Source organism: Panthera uncia (genome assembly GCF_023721935.1).
Source record: "Panthera uncia isolate 11264 chromosome A1 unlocalized genomic scaffold, Puncia_PCG_1.0 HiC_scaffold_17, whole genome shotgun sequence".
Lineage (NCBI taxonomy): Eukaryota > Metazoa > Chordata > Mammalia > Carnivora > Felidae > Panthera > Panthera uncia.
In genome coordinates this window covers 73,201,997-73,219,221 of record NW_026057577.1, presented here as the reverse complement: position 1 = coordinate 73,219,221, position 17,225 = coordinate 73,201,997, and the positions used below count along the sequence as shown (strand labels likewise).

Sequence of the window (17,225 nt, the reverse complement as noted above, 5' to 3'; positions counted from 1 at the left end):
AAAGAAAGAAAGAAAGAAAGAAAGAAAGAAAGAAAGAAAGAAAGAAAGAGAAAAGCACTCACTGACTCATCCCAGAGAGGGCCCAGATGAAGGAGGAATAGCAGAGCCATAGGCCAGTGGCTTGTAATATGAAGTCTTGTGAGATTTCCAGCACGGATGCTGGAGCACCTGGCATTGAAACAGACTCCAAATAAATGTCTCTGGGAACTTCATGCATGTATTTGTTGGGGATTTTATGGGGATGTGACAGTGATCCCAACAGATGATAGATGTGATATAGTCTGGCTTTTCTTTTAGGGAAGACAAGGAAAGGGCTCCATCTTCGTCTGGGCTTCTGGGAACGGGGGACGTCAGGGAGATAACTGTGATTGTGATGGCTACACAGACAGCATCTACACCATCTCCATCAGCAGCGCCTCCCAGCAAGGCCTGTCTCCCTGGTATGCTGAGAAGTGCTCCTCCACCCTGGCCACCTCATACAGCAGTGGCGATTACACCGACCAGCGAATCGTATGTTGCTTTTGTCTAACTCCTCTGCTTAGGTAGGGGAGCAGGGCTTGCATTCGACAAGATCCTTTGGTCAGTACCTTTGGTAAAATTGCTTGATGACTCAGCTGGGGAGATTCACACTTTGCTCACCTGAAAGGCTGGCATCTATTGGGGAGTTTTCTCTCTCAAGGATAATGATGCCTCTGCCAAGATGATGTTGCCTCTCTGTCATCTTTAAACCCAGCCCTGGGAAGCCACTAAGTTGTCATTACATACAGCCAAGAATCAAAATATCTATTCTGCTTGTGTGATGCCTCCCTGAGAACAGCCTTAAAGGAGATTACAGGGTTGTAGGGGCTTCACCGCCCTTGTACTTATTGATCCTTTAATAGCAGGGATATGGTCTAACATGCCCTTTAGCAGATGATAAAAATACAGAACATACAATAGCTATGTTTCCTATGAATGGATAACCTGCAGGAAAATAACGGTCTAAATTTCCCCCGAGATGAACTTCTCAGCATCTGAATAAACAGCTCAGGAAGGTTATATGCTCAGAGAGCATCTCCAGCCCACACTTGGCTGTGGCTTCACTTCCATGAGTCAGACTGCCAAGGGCAATTATTGGATTTCCCTTCAAGGGCACAGTGATGAAGGGCCATTCGGGGGCTTTGCAAACAAAGGGAAGTACTTTTAATTTTAAACTGTATGGTCCCAAATTTAACTCCTGATACAGAAAGAACCATCTAGCTAAAGTATCTAAATTCTAATCTCTATGAAATAATAGGTCATGATTCAATTAGATTGTAGGTGAACCCCATAATAATTAGACACTAGAATGTGTGTAAGATTCATATTAATGGTGTCTCAAAAAAAATTGCTAGTTCTCTTTTCCATACAGGATCACTATTCTGGAACTCTGCCTGCTTCTGCAACTTACTCTAGTTTACACAGTAAACCTCTAGCCTCAACTTGAAACATTGGCCTCCCTCTCATGCCCTTATATTCAATTACTCAAATAATAGATGGTGATATTCTACCCAGAAAATCTTTATGACAGGTATATTTTATAGCCTTTGAAAGAGGCATAGCAGACATGTATCCCACTTATATTCAGAGTCCCTATTGTTGTCCCTAGGGGTATCTAAAGTTGCTTATCAGAAAGTGGCCTGTTACACATTTCAGTCACCATTTCATAGACTGTCCCTCATCTGAGCTATTATGCTGTGAAGTAGGAGGAAGAGTTTCCATCTTTGTAAAGTTCTCTCCTTAGGTAAATCAGCCATAGGAGAGACAGCTGGTGGATTCTATTTGAGATGGTTGCAATAACATAGCCTTTGTCTTACGCAAACCTTTTCCTCAGCACAGTCATCTCTGGGGGCTTACTTGCGTCAATAGGGAAAAAGGACAACCTTGCTTCCGCAGCCCTCTAAGGAGCAGAGCCACCATAACTTGAGAAATTCAGCGACTCAAAGTGGGAAGCCAAAGGAGGTGATAATAGAACAAATTATTTTTTTACACCTCCCTCCCACACATTGAAATCTCTAGCTAAAAACGATAGTGCAGGAGCCTGGGTGGGTGTCTTGTTAGTAATCCTTTGGCCCAACTACTTGCTCAACCAGCAGTGCTATGGTCCTTAAGGCAGACTGATTGGAAGTCTTTCTGGTTTCTTCCCTTCAGTCTTGGCAACCTCTTCATTAAGATAAAATTAGCCTGGGTAATTCCTTACGTGCAGTAATATTGTGTAAGAATGCTTTCACAGACAGGATCTCATTTCATCCTCAGAATATGAGTCAGGAAATGTCAACCTCATTCTACAGATGGGGAAACCACATGGGGAAACCATGTGCCCATGGGACACATCTACTGAATAGCAGTTTTACAATTTGTAACCATATCAGAGTCTGACACACCTTTCATTTATTTGAAAAACACCATTTTCATCATAGTGCAAATATGGACACTAACTCATGGCCATCAGATGATATCAACAGTGAGTGCACACTACATACATACTAAGCAAATTTGTGCAAGTAGTTCAAGTGGCCAAAATCAGAATGGCTCTACATCCTCGTGCTGAAGAGACAGTCAGATGTCAATCTGAAGGCAAATGGGAATTTTGCATGAAGCAGAATTTCTAAATATGCCAGACTAAACACAATGGACCTGATGATTAATGGGCCAGCATGATTCACAGTGATTTTGAAACTGTCCCTTCTTTACAGACAGTTTTTCGTTTGGGAATCTCAGAAAATATTCATAGTGGGAGTACTTCATCCCCAGAAAAGGCATCTTGATGCCAGAATTATACACAAGTTGTATATAGAGGAGAGTGAACTAAAATATCAGCAGATGGCAAACATCCGCCTATGGTTTAACAGAGGAAGTAGGGAATCGAATCAGCTGAGTTTCCTGATCGTAGCAGATGCAGCCTTAGGTATGGTTAACCCCCAGGGATGGAGAACACTCCTCACATGCTCTCTTGCATTTCTTCCCTCCCGGATGCCACCCAGACCAGTGCCGACCTGCACAATGACTGCACAGAGACCCACACGGGCACCTCAGCCTCAGCACCCCTGGCTGCTGGCATCTTCGCTCTGGCGCTGGAAGCCAAGTAAGGCCCAGAAAACTTCTAATCACCTTTATTGCCTCTCCTTCTTTTTAATAACATATATTGCTTTCTCAATTATGCTTACAATAGGAAACTTAGAAAACTATTAAAATATAAGTCCTCTTCCTGTTAACATCTCCATGTAGATTTAACACACACACACACTTACAAAATTGGGAACTTAGTATACACGTAATTTTGTAATTTTTAAAATCTACCCTATAATATATTAAGAGCACTTTCTCATGGCTAAATCAATGTTCTTTGACCTTTAAAAATTCATGCTTTCCTCCCAATTTTTCTTCCACTTAGCTGCAAGGCCTTCTCACTTCTGTTTGTTCCCACCAGGAAAGACTTTGTCCAGATAATTTCCTGTGGGCAGTATTAGGAACAATAAGCTTATAAAACATCCCTCTTTTTTCAGATTATATAAACCAATCCTAGAGCTGATCTAACATATCAGGAAACATGAAAATTAAAAACAGAATTATCTGTTTGTAGTATCCCATTATATAAATGCGAATTATATTAAAGTCATCTAATCATGTTTAGATACACACTGTGGTCCATAAATATTGGTTGTTATCTCTGATAATTTCCTCAGGATAAACACCCCTGATTGGAATTTCTGGGTCAAAGGGCATGCATGTTTTAATGATTTGGCTACATACTGACAAGTTACTATCTAGAAAGACCATATCATTTTACATTACCGTCAATACTGTGTCCAAGTGCAAGTTTCCTTACCAAAGTTACTTTTATTATCTTTTAAAATGTTTGCTATTTTAATAGGGCAAAATGGTATCTCAACTTTATATGCTTTTATTTCACTAGTGATGAAGCTCAATATCTTATATTCTTTGGCCATTTATCACCTGTGATTGCTTGTTTATGACCTTGATTTTGTTTTATGACCTTAGTTTAGAAAAGCTATTAATGCTTGGTTAGCTTGACATTTACCTTTTAATTTTACTTATATGTAATTTTTATTGCAATGAAATGAGTATATATACACCTATATTTGTCAGTATCTTTAAGACTTTTTCCTTTGCTTTCATGCTCAGAAAAATATTTACGACCTCAAATTAGATTAACATTTATTTATATGTCTTTTATTATGATTCCTTTGCCATATCTAAATTCTAAATTCCCCTGGAATTTTACTGTATGATGTTAAAAAAGGATTTGGCATTATTTTTTTCCTCATATTGGTTACCCAATAGTACAACTCTTAATACAAAGGAAAAAATCTAACTGTTGCACACTGTGTATCTACAGCTTTTTATCTGTCCTTGTTTCTGCTTTCTGGTGGCAAGAAAACTTTCAATATCAAGTCAGGTGCTCTGGTTGCATGATAGAGGAGGTGGTTAAATTTGCAAGTTACTGTTATCCTTCCTAATAAGACGGTTATCATAGAAGAACATCTGTATTCTCTAGAGAAAGAACAAAGCATTCCCCTCACATCATATTCAGTAGACGAGGTTCATAATAGCAGAAAAATAGAACACCTTGGCCTGTGCCATGGCTGGAAAAACTCTGAAGTTGCTAAGTATTTGTTCTGGAAAGTCCAACGTAGATCCAGGAGCCCTGGGGCCACCTGTGAAGTTGTGGTTTCGTCGTGGTATCTCAGCAATGAGATGGCCACAGTGGCTAAGCAAGACAGGCCTAGGAAGTTTTGCACAAGAATTTACCTAGTTGGAGAGACTGGGAAGATGTCTGGTAAGGGAAGAGAAAATCCAGGGGCTCAGTCAGAAACAGGGAAACTTGAAGCTCTGGGGCCCAGCAGAAGAGCTGCATTGAGAATCTGAGTTCACTTGTAACAGGAGAGGAATGGACAGAAGGCAGAGTCTATGAACACAAGGTCAGACTCGCATCAGCAGATTCAACCCAAATTCAAGGAAAAATAATCTAAGCACTCAAAAGTTCAAGGAACACATGGCTTCAAGTTCTAGGCATATCCCTACCTCAGGCAAGTTAATCTCCAGTTGAGGGCTCAATTTACTATCTCTAAAAGGGAAGGGTTAGATCAGATCTTTTTTTTTTTTCCAAATTTCTTCCTTTTTGAAAATTGAAGGTGTCATCCAACACGAATTACTGAAGTTGGTGGTGGAACATCCAGAGTCGAAGAAAATAAGGTCAAATGAAAGCAAGCTGTTTCACACAGATGGTGAAATAGGCTGATGATAGTTGTGATTTGAGAATATAAGCTGTTAGTTCCAGGAAGCTGTAAAAAAATTATCCTTAAAATTTTAAGTCTTTTCTACCCAACACTTATCAGATGCATGTAAATAGAAGTATCCAGACCTAACCCATCCTTGTCTAGTGACCAGTATAGTAGAAACACCTATCTCAATGAACAGATGTAATATTAATTTCATGTAAGAACTGAAAATTAAAATTATAACCTCTGATTTCTAAAATTTCAAACTTTTTTCTGTGCAAGAAGAAAATGATCTAAGAATGATCTAGCCTCATTAACTTCAGTTAATTTTTAATAGAATATTTTTTAAAGCAGGAGCTTCATGGGTTGCTATGAAATAACATAAATAAGTTACCAGCAGTTCATGAACTTCATTGAAACTAGATGCAGAATTGCTTATAAGTATGTGTATGGCACTTTCCTGAAGGAATGGTTTGTGGGTTCCATGAGCTTCTCACACCGTTCATAATATAAGAGATACTAGGAATCCATGGTGCATATAATAAGAATTTAATTCCTTTCATTTTGATTCAATTGTCAATAAGATAGACATACTCTAGCTTACATTTTATATACATCCTGACAAAGTACATGGAAATTAGTGAGACATCTGTTCTCAAATAGACAGGTTTCTGAACTCTATTCAATTGTCTACACCAAGATGATTATTTCAGAAACTCTGAATGGCAGAATTTCTTTTTTTTAAATATGAAATTTATTGTCAAATTGGTTTCCATACAACACCCAGTGCGCATCCCAACAGGTGCCCTCCTCAATACCCATCACCCACCCACCCCTCCCACCCCCCATAAACCTTCAGTTTGTTCTCAGTTTTTAGGAGTCTCTTATGTTTTGGCTCCCTCCCTCTAACCATTTTTTTTTCCTTCCCCTCCCCCATGGCCTTCCGCTAAGTTTCTCAGGATCCACATAGGAGTGAAAACATATGGAATCTGTCCTTCTCTGTATGACTTATTTCACTTAGCATAACACTCTCCAGTTCCATCCACGTTGCTACAAAAAGCCATATTTCATTCTTTCTCATTGCCACGTAGTATTCCATTGTATATATAAACCACAATTTCTTTATCCATTCGTCAGTTGATGGACATTTAGGCTCTTTCCATAATTTAGCTATTGTTGAGAGTGCTGCTATGAACATTGGGGTACAAGTGCCCCTATGCATCAGTACTCCCGTATCCCTTGGGTAAATTCCTACCAGTGCTACTGCTGGGTTATAGGGTATGTCTATTTTTACTTTTTGAGGAACCTCCACACTGTTTTCCAGAGCAGCTGCACCAGTTTGCATTCCCACCAACAGTGCAAGAGGGTTCCCATTTCTCCACATCCTCTCCAGCATCTATAGTCTCCTGATTTGTTCATTTTGGCCACTCTGACTGGCATGATGTAGTATCTGAGTGTGGTTTTGATTTGTATTTCCCTGATGAGAAGTGACATTGAGCATCTTTTCGTGTGCCTGTTGGCCATCTGGATGTCTTCTTTAGAGAAGTTTCTATTCATGTTTTCTGCCCATTTCTTCACTGGATTATTTGTTTCTCGGGTGTGGAGTTTGTTGAGCTCTTTATAGATTTTGGATACTAGCCCTTTGACTGATATGTCATTTGCAAATATCTTTTCCCATTCCATTGGTTGCCTTTTAGTTTTGTTGGTTGTTTCCTTTGCTGTGCAGAAGCTTTTTATCTTCATGAGGTCCCAATAGTTCATTTTTGCTTTTAATTCCCTTGACTTGGAAGTTGTGTCAAGTAAGAAATTGCTGCGGCTGAGGTCAGAGAGGTCTTTCCCTGCTTTCTCCTCTAGGGTTTTGATGGTTTCCTGTCTCACATTCAGGTCCTTTATCCATTTTGAGTTTGTTTTTGTGAATGCTGTAAGAAAGTGGTCTAGTTTCATCCTTCTGCATGTTGCTGTCCAGTTCTCCCAGCACCATTTGTTAAAGAGACTGTCTTTTGTCCATTGGATATTCTTTCCTGCTTTGTCAAAGATTAGTTGGCCATACTTTTGTGGCTCTAGTTCTGGGGTTTCTATTCTATTCCATTAGTCTATGTGTCTGTTTTTGTTGAATGGCAGAATTTCTAAAAGTGCCTCTAGACAATCAAGATTGGGATAAATCATTTAACCAAGGGTCACTCCTCAAGGATCAACTATGGAGAACAACTGTGGGCTAAATTTATCAAGAATAATAACCTTCAGTATTTGTCAGGTTCTTACTATGAGCTGGACACTGTGCTAACCTCTTTGTATACAATACTAATTCTAGCCCTTACAACAGCCTTCTGAAAAAGAAATTATTACTTGCATTTTATAAAAGAAGAACTTGAGGCTTAGAGAGGTTGAGAAATGTAACCAAGATCCCAAAAGCAGATTCAAAATCAGATCTGTCTGACCACAAAGCCTGTGCTATCTGCTACTACATATTACACTGCCTCCCACAGGCCTGCAAGGGAGAGGAAATGTTGCATGGCAGTCCATCAGACCCTCAAAGAAAGAGGTGTTAAGAAGATTGATGCTGATAAAGGACTGTCATAACTCATGTGCTTGTGAGTTTATCATAAAAGACTCCTTGCCACAAGAGGATTACCTATTATACTACATTAAACATTAAACATGACATAGCTGGAATGCCAGGGAATGGGAAGAGGAGAACGGAGGAGAAAGAATAGGTATTGGCTCAAATATGTGTAGAGGAATGTTTTTCTTTCCTAGAAGAGTGTTTCTTGAACAGCAGCATAATCCTTTGGGATTTATTTAATAGGCAGATTCCCAAGTCCTAATGCCAGTGCTCAGATTCAAAAATATCTGGTATTTGGCCTGGGAATCCCCATTTTTAACAAGGATCCCAGCTAGTTTTAGTGCTGGGAGTACCTTAACTAAATTTCAAGAAACAACTTCTGTAAAGAGTTACTTTACAATTGCATTTTCCTACAATCTCATCTAGGTATGGTTGTAAAGATGCTCAATAGGGTACTTAATTGGCATAGCTTCAGTTATTCTGAGGAGAGAGCAGAGGAATCAGAATAATTTTTAATAAAGAACAAAAATTCTGAAGTAAAATACTGACTCCTTTTATACCTCTGGAGGTATTAAACATCCAGATGAACTAATCTGTTTTCATTAAAGGCTAGAGAAAGGGAAATAGGATTCGATTTCGATGCTGCAATGGAACTTTTGGTTAAAACACATCAAAGAAATCCTTGACTCAGTGGGTTGTGAAATGTTGGAAAGTGTCCAGGTTAGAAAATCTTTAATATCTAGGTTTGCTTACATGTGATTAGAGGCTGAACCAGGTAGCCTGTAAGATTTTTCACTTTAGAATTTTGTCTCTAGATTACTTTACCTACACTAATTAGAAGCAATGCTTAATTTCAATGTTTAATTCCATATTCCTTATTTTCTATAAACATATCCTTGATTAGCAACCTAATGCAGTTTTTAAAAATTTAATTATTGTGGATGCTGTTGAGCACTAATTAACAAAGGAAGGCTGTCAGGAATGAGATGCACTATTGTTAGCAGTTTCTTTTCATTTATGAAATGCGATCACATAAATGGAGAATAACCCTTTAGGAAAACAAGCTTAATTTTCCTAACTGCATGACAGTGAAGTTCCCCTGAATCTTTTGCAAAGATTAGGTTAAAAATTTTTTAAAAATAAAGCCTGCACCTAAATAGAAAATAAATTACCTGCTACAGAAAGTCTATGCTTTATGTTTGATTTCATAACCCTGCCTTATATCTCCTTAGTAAACTTCCTCACCCCAACCTCCATATACACACCTGCTTGCACTGATGGTCCAAATGAGAAATTGATGTGTTTCCCACTGACAACAAAGGTTAAAAGCTTTTACCTAAAACTTCCTTTCAAAAACTGGAAGGAGGTGCTTGGATGGCTCAGTCAGTTGGGCATCCAACTCTGATATCAGCTCAGGTCATGATCTCATGGTTTGTGAGATCAAGCCCTGAGTCTGGCTCTGCACTGACAATGCAGAGCCTGTTTGGGATTCTCTCCCTCTCTCTCTCTCTCTGCCCCTCCCCTGGTTTATCTGTTTCTCTGTTTCAAAATAAATATATAAGCTTAAAAAAAACTGGAAGGAAGCAAGAATTTCAATAAAATGCTTAATAGAACGGAATTGGTTCCTATACTGAGAAAATAGCCATTTCTGCTAAGATAATTAATTTTTATTAATTAGTCAATTAATATTCCTTAGTGTGGGTTGGCCAACTTGGAAACACTACCTAAATAAGGTATTTATGATACTGGGCAGATAGGAGGTATGAATAGGAAAGAATTCTGGAGATTATCATACTCAACCCTCTCATCTTACAGATGAGTCACCTCAGGCTCAGGGAAATGAGGTGACTTGCTTGAGACAGCACAGGTCTTTTTGGTATAAAATATGGTTTGATGTGCTTTCTATTACTCCCTATTCCAACCCCATGATTTGAAAAGACTTTCAATTGTCTTAATTGGTTATACGCTTGTATGCTTTCTTCCAGTTCCTATTATTTTAGCTATGACATAGAATTAACTAGACAGTTTTTTGAAATATAAATATCAAAATCATGTCCTACCCTCAGATATTTTGATTCAATAGGTTTAGGTGGAATTCAGGAATTTTCACTATTCACAAGTATAACAGGTAACTATGATGCAAGCAGTCTGGGGCCCATAAGAATCAATGAACTGGAGTCTTTCTAAGCACTCCATCAGTCACTCACTAGAGTTAGGTGTTATGTTTGTCAGGAGCTGAAATGAGAGAGAGAACTAAGCTGCTGGGTGTCAGAATAGCAGATTAAAGCAATAAATACAAAATGAAAGAGTTAAGCCTTTAACTGCTTACTACAATGTTTTAAACAAGAGTCTAAAATCTGAAAAAAATGCTAACTCCTCCTCCTATTCCATTTTCCTCCATGGAAAAGTGTGCCAGTTGAATGGCAGGTAAAGTAGCACAGACATGGGGAGTCATGTCACTGTTGAGGGAGCCCAAACATAAGGCCCTGCTAGTTTTATTGACTGGGGTGGGGATGGGGCAGGAATGAAGGCTGAGAGTATGGTACTGGGTACTGAGTCAGAATGGGCAGAAGTATCTTAAGGTGTCCTCCTTTCTCCCCATAAGGAGGCCTTGGGTAGAGTCCAGAGGTCTGAAGAAGACCTCTACCCTTGGCCTCAGATAAGAAGACCTAGGAATGAAGGCAAAAGGGGTGGTAAAGTAAATATACCTAACCAGGTAGGGGCCTGAGTCCTTGATGGCAACTCCTTTTAGAGACCACATCTAGGCTGGTGTGGGGAGGGAAGTTTCTCCATAAAGCCTGCCAGGTAAAGCCTTTGTCATGCCTCTAAAAAACCTGAAAATCACATGTGGAATTTTAACCAAGAACCAGACTCTTCAGTGTTTAAGGATGTGTGTTGCCTCTTTCTTGTCACCAGGGGACTGTTTAACCAGTACATTTTGGGCTCTGAGGAAAAAGATAGCAAATTAAGCCAGATTCCCCTGATGGTTGTTTCACAACCTAGTGCTAAGATATAAAACTTGAGGACAAAACTCTTGGGTATTTATTTATTAAATAATGCTTGATTGGCTTGATAGAAACAATGCAGGTCTCAAAGCTAAGGAAAAGCTTCCGATCCTAAAAGAATCTAATGACAAAATGCCACAAGTTTAAAAATTATTAGGGCTACTTAATACTTAGGCACATTCAGTCATCCAACCAACAAATATTTAACTCAGCATATCGCCTGTGCCTGGCATTCTTCTGAATGGTATACATCAGAGAACTAGATAGATAAAAATGTCAACCCTTCCTACATAGCTATAGCAGGGGAGACAGACATTAAAATATACAAAACAAATGAATTACGCAGTATGTTAGAAGAGTACTATTAAAGGTGGGGGGGGGGGGAGAAGAAGGATAAAGGAGTTCAGGAGCATGTGAGGAGAATTGAAATTTTAAAAAGAAAGATCTGGGAAGGCTACATCTTTATTATAATAGATCCAAAAATCCCAAGTATCTCTGATGTATCTTTATATTGCTGATAAATTAATCTTATCAAGACTTCTAATTATGCCGTTTCCTTGCTCAAAAATCCTTGATTCCCGGTTGCCCAACGGATAAAGCATAAGCTCCTTTTCCTGGCATCCAAGGTCCTCACCATCCAGCTCAGTACCCTATCACCTCTTCCCTGTTCTAGAAAACCAACACCTCACTGTATTCTGGTCACATCCTATATTTTCACCCTTGTAGGTTTTGTTCTGTTGCCTCATCCCTTTTCTATCTCTTCACTTCTTGACATTCTACCCAAACTTCAAAGTTCAGATAAAATATTTCCTCCTAGCAAAGCTTTCCTAGATCTTCCCATCCCCAGAGCTCTTCCTTCTCTAAATTCCTATAACACATGATGCCATGAATAAAGTATTCAACAGGTACATTACAGTTATAGAAAAGCTTACTTCTTTTGCTGGATTGTGTACTTCTTAAAGATAAGAATCACCTCCTTTGATATCTCCACAGTATTCAGCATAGTGTCTTGCAAGAGTAATGTTAAGTAGCTAAGAGTTTGACAATTTGTTTTAAATTTTAATTCCAGTGTAGTTAACATACAGTGTTAGATGAGTTCCAGGTGTAAAATATAGTGAATCAACAAACCCACATACGACTCAGTGCTCATCAAGATAAGTGTATTCTTAACATTGATATATAAAGAAAAGAGGCAAGATATTTAAGACTATGGAGCCAAGCTATGTCTTTAAAATCTGAGTCTTCCTAAGAAGGAAGTCAAAGCCTCATCTGTGAGTGCATAATGTGGAAAGTGCCAAGGCTGTGAATAGACAGCAGAAAACAGAGACACAAAGGAAGTTTTGTCATTTAAAATTTTTGTTCCAGTAAAAATCGGGGACAAAATTACATATTTCTACAATATTGAAACCCAAATTTTACTTATAATAGGAGCTTAATTTATATGGTATGTAGAGAAACTTTCAGTACTGTATTTTAAATTCCAAATGAAAAGATACACCAAAAGAAATACAACAATAAAAGTATAGTTGCAAAAAGGACTTCATTATCTATAAATAGAAGATGCTTGTTTTTACTTTTTTTACTTGTTTTACTTACAAGTAAAACAAGAAGATACAAGTAAAACAAGTAAAACTTTACTTACTTTGCTTACAAGTAAAACAAGAAGATACTTGTTTTACTTTTTCAAGGATACATCATTTTTTGTCCCTGAAAAATATTTTGGGTCATTTCCCCTCCAGTCCAAATCTTACATGGCGAGACATGCAGCACTTGGTTGTCTGGACCTCTGAGTATGACCCACTGGCCAATAACCCTGGATGGAAAAAGAATGGAGCAGGCCTGATGGTGAATAGTCGATTTGGATTTGGGTTGCTAAATGCCAAAGCTCTGGTGGATTTAGCTGATCCCAGGACCTGGACCAGTGTGCCTGAGAAGAAAGAGTGTGTTGTAAAGGACAATGAATTTGAGCCCAGGTAAGTATCTTCAGGAATTTTAAACAAATGTGTGCCCATGGCACTATTTGATTATGATGTTTGTCACTCTGCCCAATGTTTTTTCTCACCTACCCTCTGAAGTAGATGGAGGGAGCATTTGCCATAGTTCCCTGTGGGCCCATGGGAATCATTGAAAGATCAGAAATCTGCAAGTCAACTTAGCATATTTCCATTTTCCTTTCCTAGCCTATCTATATTCATTGTTTTATATATCACTAAGAAAACTCATTGCCAATTAAACTATTACTAGCTATTAGTTTTAAGATTAATCCCAAAGTCAAAGATGTTAAAGTATTTTTAAAAAATGTATCATAGAATTGATTATATGTAATACTTACCAATCAGTATTATCCAAAACCCATTTCCAGAAGAGCCTCTCTTCACACTATAGTCCTATGTGATTCATGATTTTTTTTTTTTTCCATGAATGATCGTTTACCATGCTGCTTTTACATAAGAACACATCCAGCCTACCAGATCTGGCCAGAGAAGCAGAATCTGGTATAACTATTTTGTTGATTCTTTCAAGGAAACCATGATTATATTAAAGATCTGCTCATTGGGGTGGCTGGGTAGCTCAGTCAGTTAAGCATCTGACTTGAGCCCAGGTCATGATCTCATGGGCTGTGAGTTTGAGTCCCACACCAGGTGAGTTCTAGCCCCACTTCAGGGTGAGCTTGAGCCCTGCCTCAGGCTCCGTGTAGCCTGTGTAGGATTCTCTCTCTTTCCCTCTCTCTCTGCCCTTCATTCACTCGTGCTCTCTCTCTCTCAAAAATAAACTTTAAAAAAATAAGTAAATCATACATTTCAAAACTAAAAAAAAAAAAAAAAGACCCACTCACAAAAAAATCCGAGAGTGGGAGCCTTGGGGAACATTCATTATGGAGATAATATCATTTCTTAAGAGGGCCCATTTCAGTAATGGACCACTTTTTGATGGGTCCAAGGCAAACCTGACTAAATTCTATTCCACACCAAATAGCACTATATTCTTGTATCTCTGTTCCTCACCAAATGTTTTCTTTTCTTTTCTATTTTGTTTTATTGTAGTAAGAACTCTTACCATGAGACCTACCCTCTTTAACTTTTAAGTATACGATACATTATTGTTGATTCTAAGTACAATTGTTGCACAACTGATCTCTAGAACTTATGCATCTTGTGTAACTTACATGCCCATTGATTAGCAACTCCATTTTCCCCTAGCCCCAGGCAACCGCAATTCCACTTTTTGAATCTATGAATTTGACTATTTTAGATACTTCATTTAAGTAGAATTTTATGCAGTATTTCTCTGTGACTTCTTTATTTCGCTTACCATAATATCTTCAGTGCTTATCCATATTGTTGCATATAGCAGAATATCTTTTCTTTTTAAAGATTATATGTGTTTTACCACATTTTATTTAACCTTCCATCTGTTGATAGACATCTAGGTTGTTTCCACATCTTGGTTATTAGGAATAGTGCTAAAAAGAACATGAGATATCTTCAAGATCCTGTTTTCAGTTATTTTGGATAAATATCCAGAAGTGGGATTGCTGGATCATTTGATAGTTCTATTTTTAATGTTTTGAGAAAACTTTATGCTATTTTCCATAGTGACTGCACTGTTTGTATTCCCACCAATTATGCAAGGGTTCACATTTCTCCACACCTTCTTCAATACTTGTTGTCTTTTGCTTTTTTGTTAACAGCCATCCTGACAGGTGTCTGGATTTGCATTTTCCTGATGATTAGCAAAGGTGAAATTTTTTTCATATGCCTGCTGGTCATTTATAGGTCTTTTTTGAAAAATATCTATATAAGTACTTGGCTCACTTTTTAATCAGCTTATTAATTATTATTATTATTTTTTGGTTATTGAGCTGTAGGAGTTTCCTTATATTTTTTATAGGTTAACCCTTTATCAGATATACGGTTTGCAATATTTTCTCCCATTTTTTAGGTTGTATTTTCATTTCGTTGATGGTTCCCTTTGCTATGAGGAAGATTTTTAGCTTGATGTATTCCCACTTGCTTACTTTTGTTTTGGTTGCCTGTGCTTTAGGTGTCATAACCATTAAATCACTGCCAAGACCAATGTCATGAAGTTTCTTCCTATGTTTTCTTCCAGACTTACAATTGCACATCTTATGGTGTTCACTCCATTTGGAGTTGATTTTTGTGTATGATGTTAGATATGGGTCCAATTTTATTACTTTGCCTATGGATATCCAGTTCTCCCAGCACACTTTGCTGAACAGACTGCTCTTTCCTCATTGACTATTCTTGGCATCCTTGTTGAAGATCAGTTGACCATATAATCTTGGGTTTATTTCTAAGTTCTCTATTCTGTTATACTGGTCTATATGTCTGTCTTTATGCCAGTACCATACTATTTTCATTACTATAGTTTTGAAATATATTTTGAAATGAGGAAGTGGAATGCCTTCAGCTTTGTTCTTTCTCAGGGTTACTTTAGCTATTTGTGGTCTTTTATGATGCATAAAAATTGTAGAATTTTTTTTACATTTCTGTAAAAACCTTACCATTTTCTACACATTATTTCTAGCTACTCCTGAATTTTGTTCTACTCATAACAGGGAGAGACAACAAGCTTAGCTGAGTATCTAGTCAAGACTGATGTGTATGTATTTGCATAAAATACAAAGAAGAAGAGATGTACTTTATCCAGTGATTTTGTTCAAAATGTATTTAGAGCCCTGAAAGGTAATGGAGAAGTTATCATTGAAATTCCAACAAGAGCTTGTGAAGAACAAGAAAATGCCATCAAGTCCCTGGAACATGTGCAATTTGAAGCAACTATTGAATATTCCCGAAGAGGAGACCTTCATGTTACACTCACTTCTGCTGCTGGTAAACTTTTTAAAAATTTCAAAATTCTATTCTAAATCATTTAGTTAAATTTTAAAGAGTATATTGAATGATTTTAAATCAATGATTTTTTATAGGGCTGAGTTTCCCAATAGATGTTTTCAAGACTTAAGAAAATATGCTTATTTTTTAATTTTTTTGGCATCAGAACTCTGCCAACTCATTCCTACTGGTTCTTAGATAAGCAGAGAATGAGGTCTATTCAAATAATACCAATTAATAAAACTTTATGGAGTTACACATTTTCAAACTGTGCTCATTTTCCCAGGTCACTGATCTATCATTCATTTCTCTTAGGCAACATATTAGTGAAAGTTACTCTGATAATTAATAAAGCTGACAAATATATCAGACACATATAAGGAATCAACCAAAAAACTAGGACTTGTGACCCATGAAAGAATATTGAGAAGACTAACAAATATTCCATGATGGCATTGCAAAGGCCATATGATAGAATATACAGGCAATTGCCCTTTCCTGAGAAAGTACTAACTCAGATGAGATCATGGATAGGGAAGAGGTTGTAAACCATAAACTTTAATCCAACCAGGAAATGCTATCCTAATACTCTTTCATTTTTTAGTAGGATTCACTAGACTAAATTCAATTTCTATAGGTGAGTTATGAGGAAAGATGAGCTCCCTCTGTCATCTCCTTCCAGGATATAAACTTCTTAGACTATAGACACTGTTGATTTGGAGTCATGCTTTCTAGCTATCTTGGAGTTGGCCTGAATATGAGTGGAATGCTTTCTCATTGATGGCCCTACAGATCACTTGACCCTTTCATCTAGATCTACAAAGAACTTGGATTTCAAATTTTAGAGTTAAATCCCACTACTAGTTTTTAGATGACAAGACATTATGAAATTAATATAGCTTTATTTTTTTATGCCTACACTAGATTATAGGCACAGGCACCAAATAAATTTTCAAGACTTCCTCTTAAATTTCAAAATGATAGTTCCACTAAAATGTATTTTAGGTCTCTGAATCCATAGTTTGTAAATGTAGTTCTATGAGTTCTCCTTATTCAAAAAAAAAAAAAATCAATATACTCATTATTATTTTACCAAAATATTTACTGAGAACTTATTATATGCCAGGCAATATGCTAATTTCTATGGGTAAAAACTTTTTTTTATAATGTTTCTATCCTGATCTTATACAAAAAAGGGAAAATTAGGAGGGCAACTCTCTCCCAGTTTTCATTTTCATTTATTAGTTGCTAAAGTGTATCCTACTCTCAGCACATTTAGAACATTCATTAATTTGAATTTGTCCCTTGAAAATAGGCACCAGCACTGTACTGTTGGCTGAAAGAGAACGGGATACATCTCCTAATGGTTTTAAGAATTGGGACTTCATGTCTGTTCACACATGGGGAGAGAATCCCATAGGCACCTGGACCTTGCGAATTACGGATATGGTAAGTATGAATGAAAAGATATAGAAACACAGGCTCACTTTTAAACATTTTCAAGTACTTTGAAGATTGGTATCATCATTAATCAAGGTCCTAA

The 17,225-nt window shown here is 37.5% G+C and overlaps 1 protein-coding gene across 1 annotated transcript in view; it reads left to right on the top strand.

The window, feature by feature from the left end:
• Positions 1-17,225, top strand: part of PCSK1 (proprotein convertase subtilisin/kexin type 1) — a 41,212-nt gene that overhangs the window by 19,762 nt on the left and 4,225 nt on the right. The window contains exons 8-12 of the mRNA XM_049647635.1: positions 298-510; positions 3,003-3,103; positions 12,569-12,802; positions 15,525-15,682; positions 16,998-17,131. Of these exons, the coding sequence (XP_049503592.1) occupies positions 298-510; positions 3,003-3,103; positions 12,569-12,802; positions 15,525-15,682; positions 16,998-17,131 (840 nt within the window). The remainder of the gene's footprint in view (positions 1-297; positions 511-3,002; positions 3,104-12,568; positions 12,803-15,524; positions 15,683-16,997; positions 17,132-17,225) is intronic.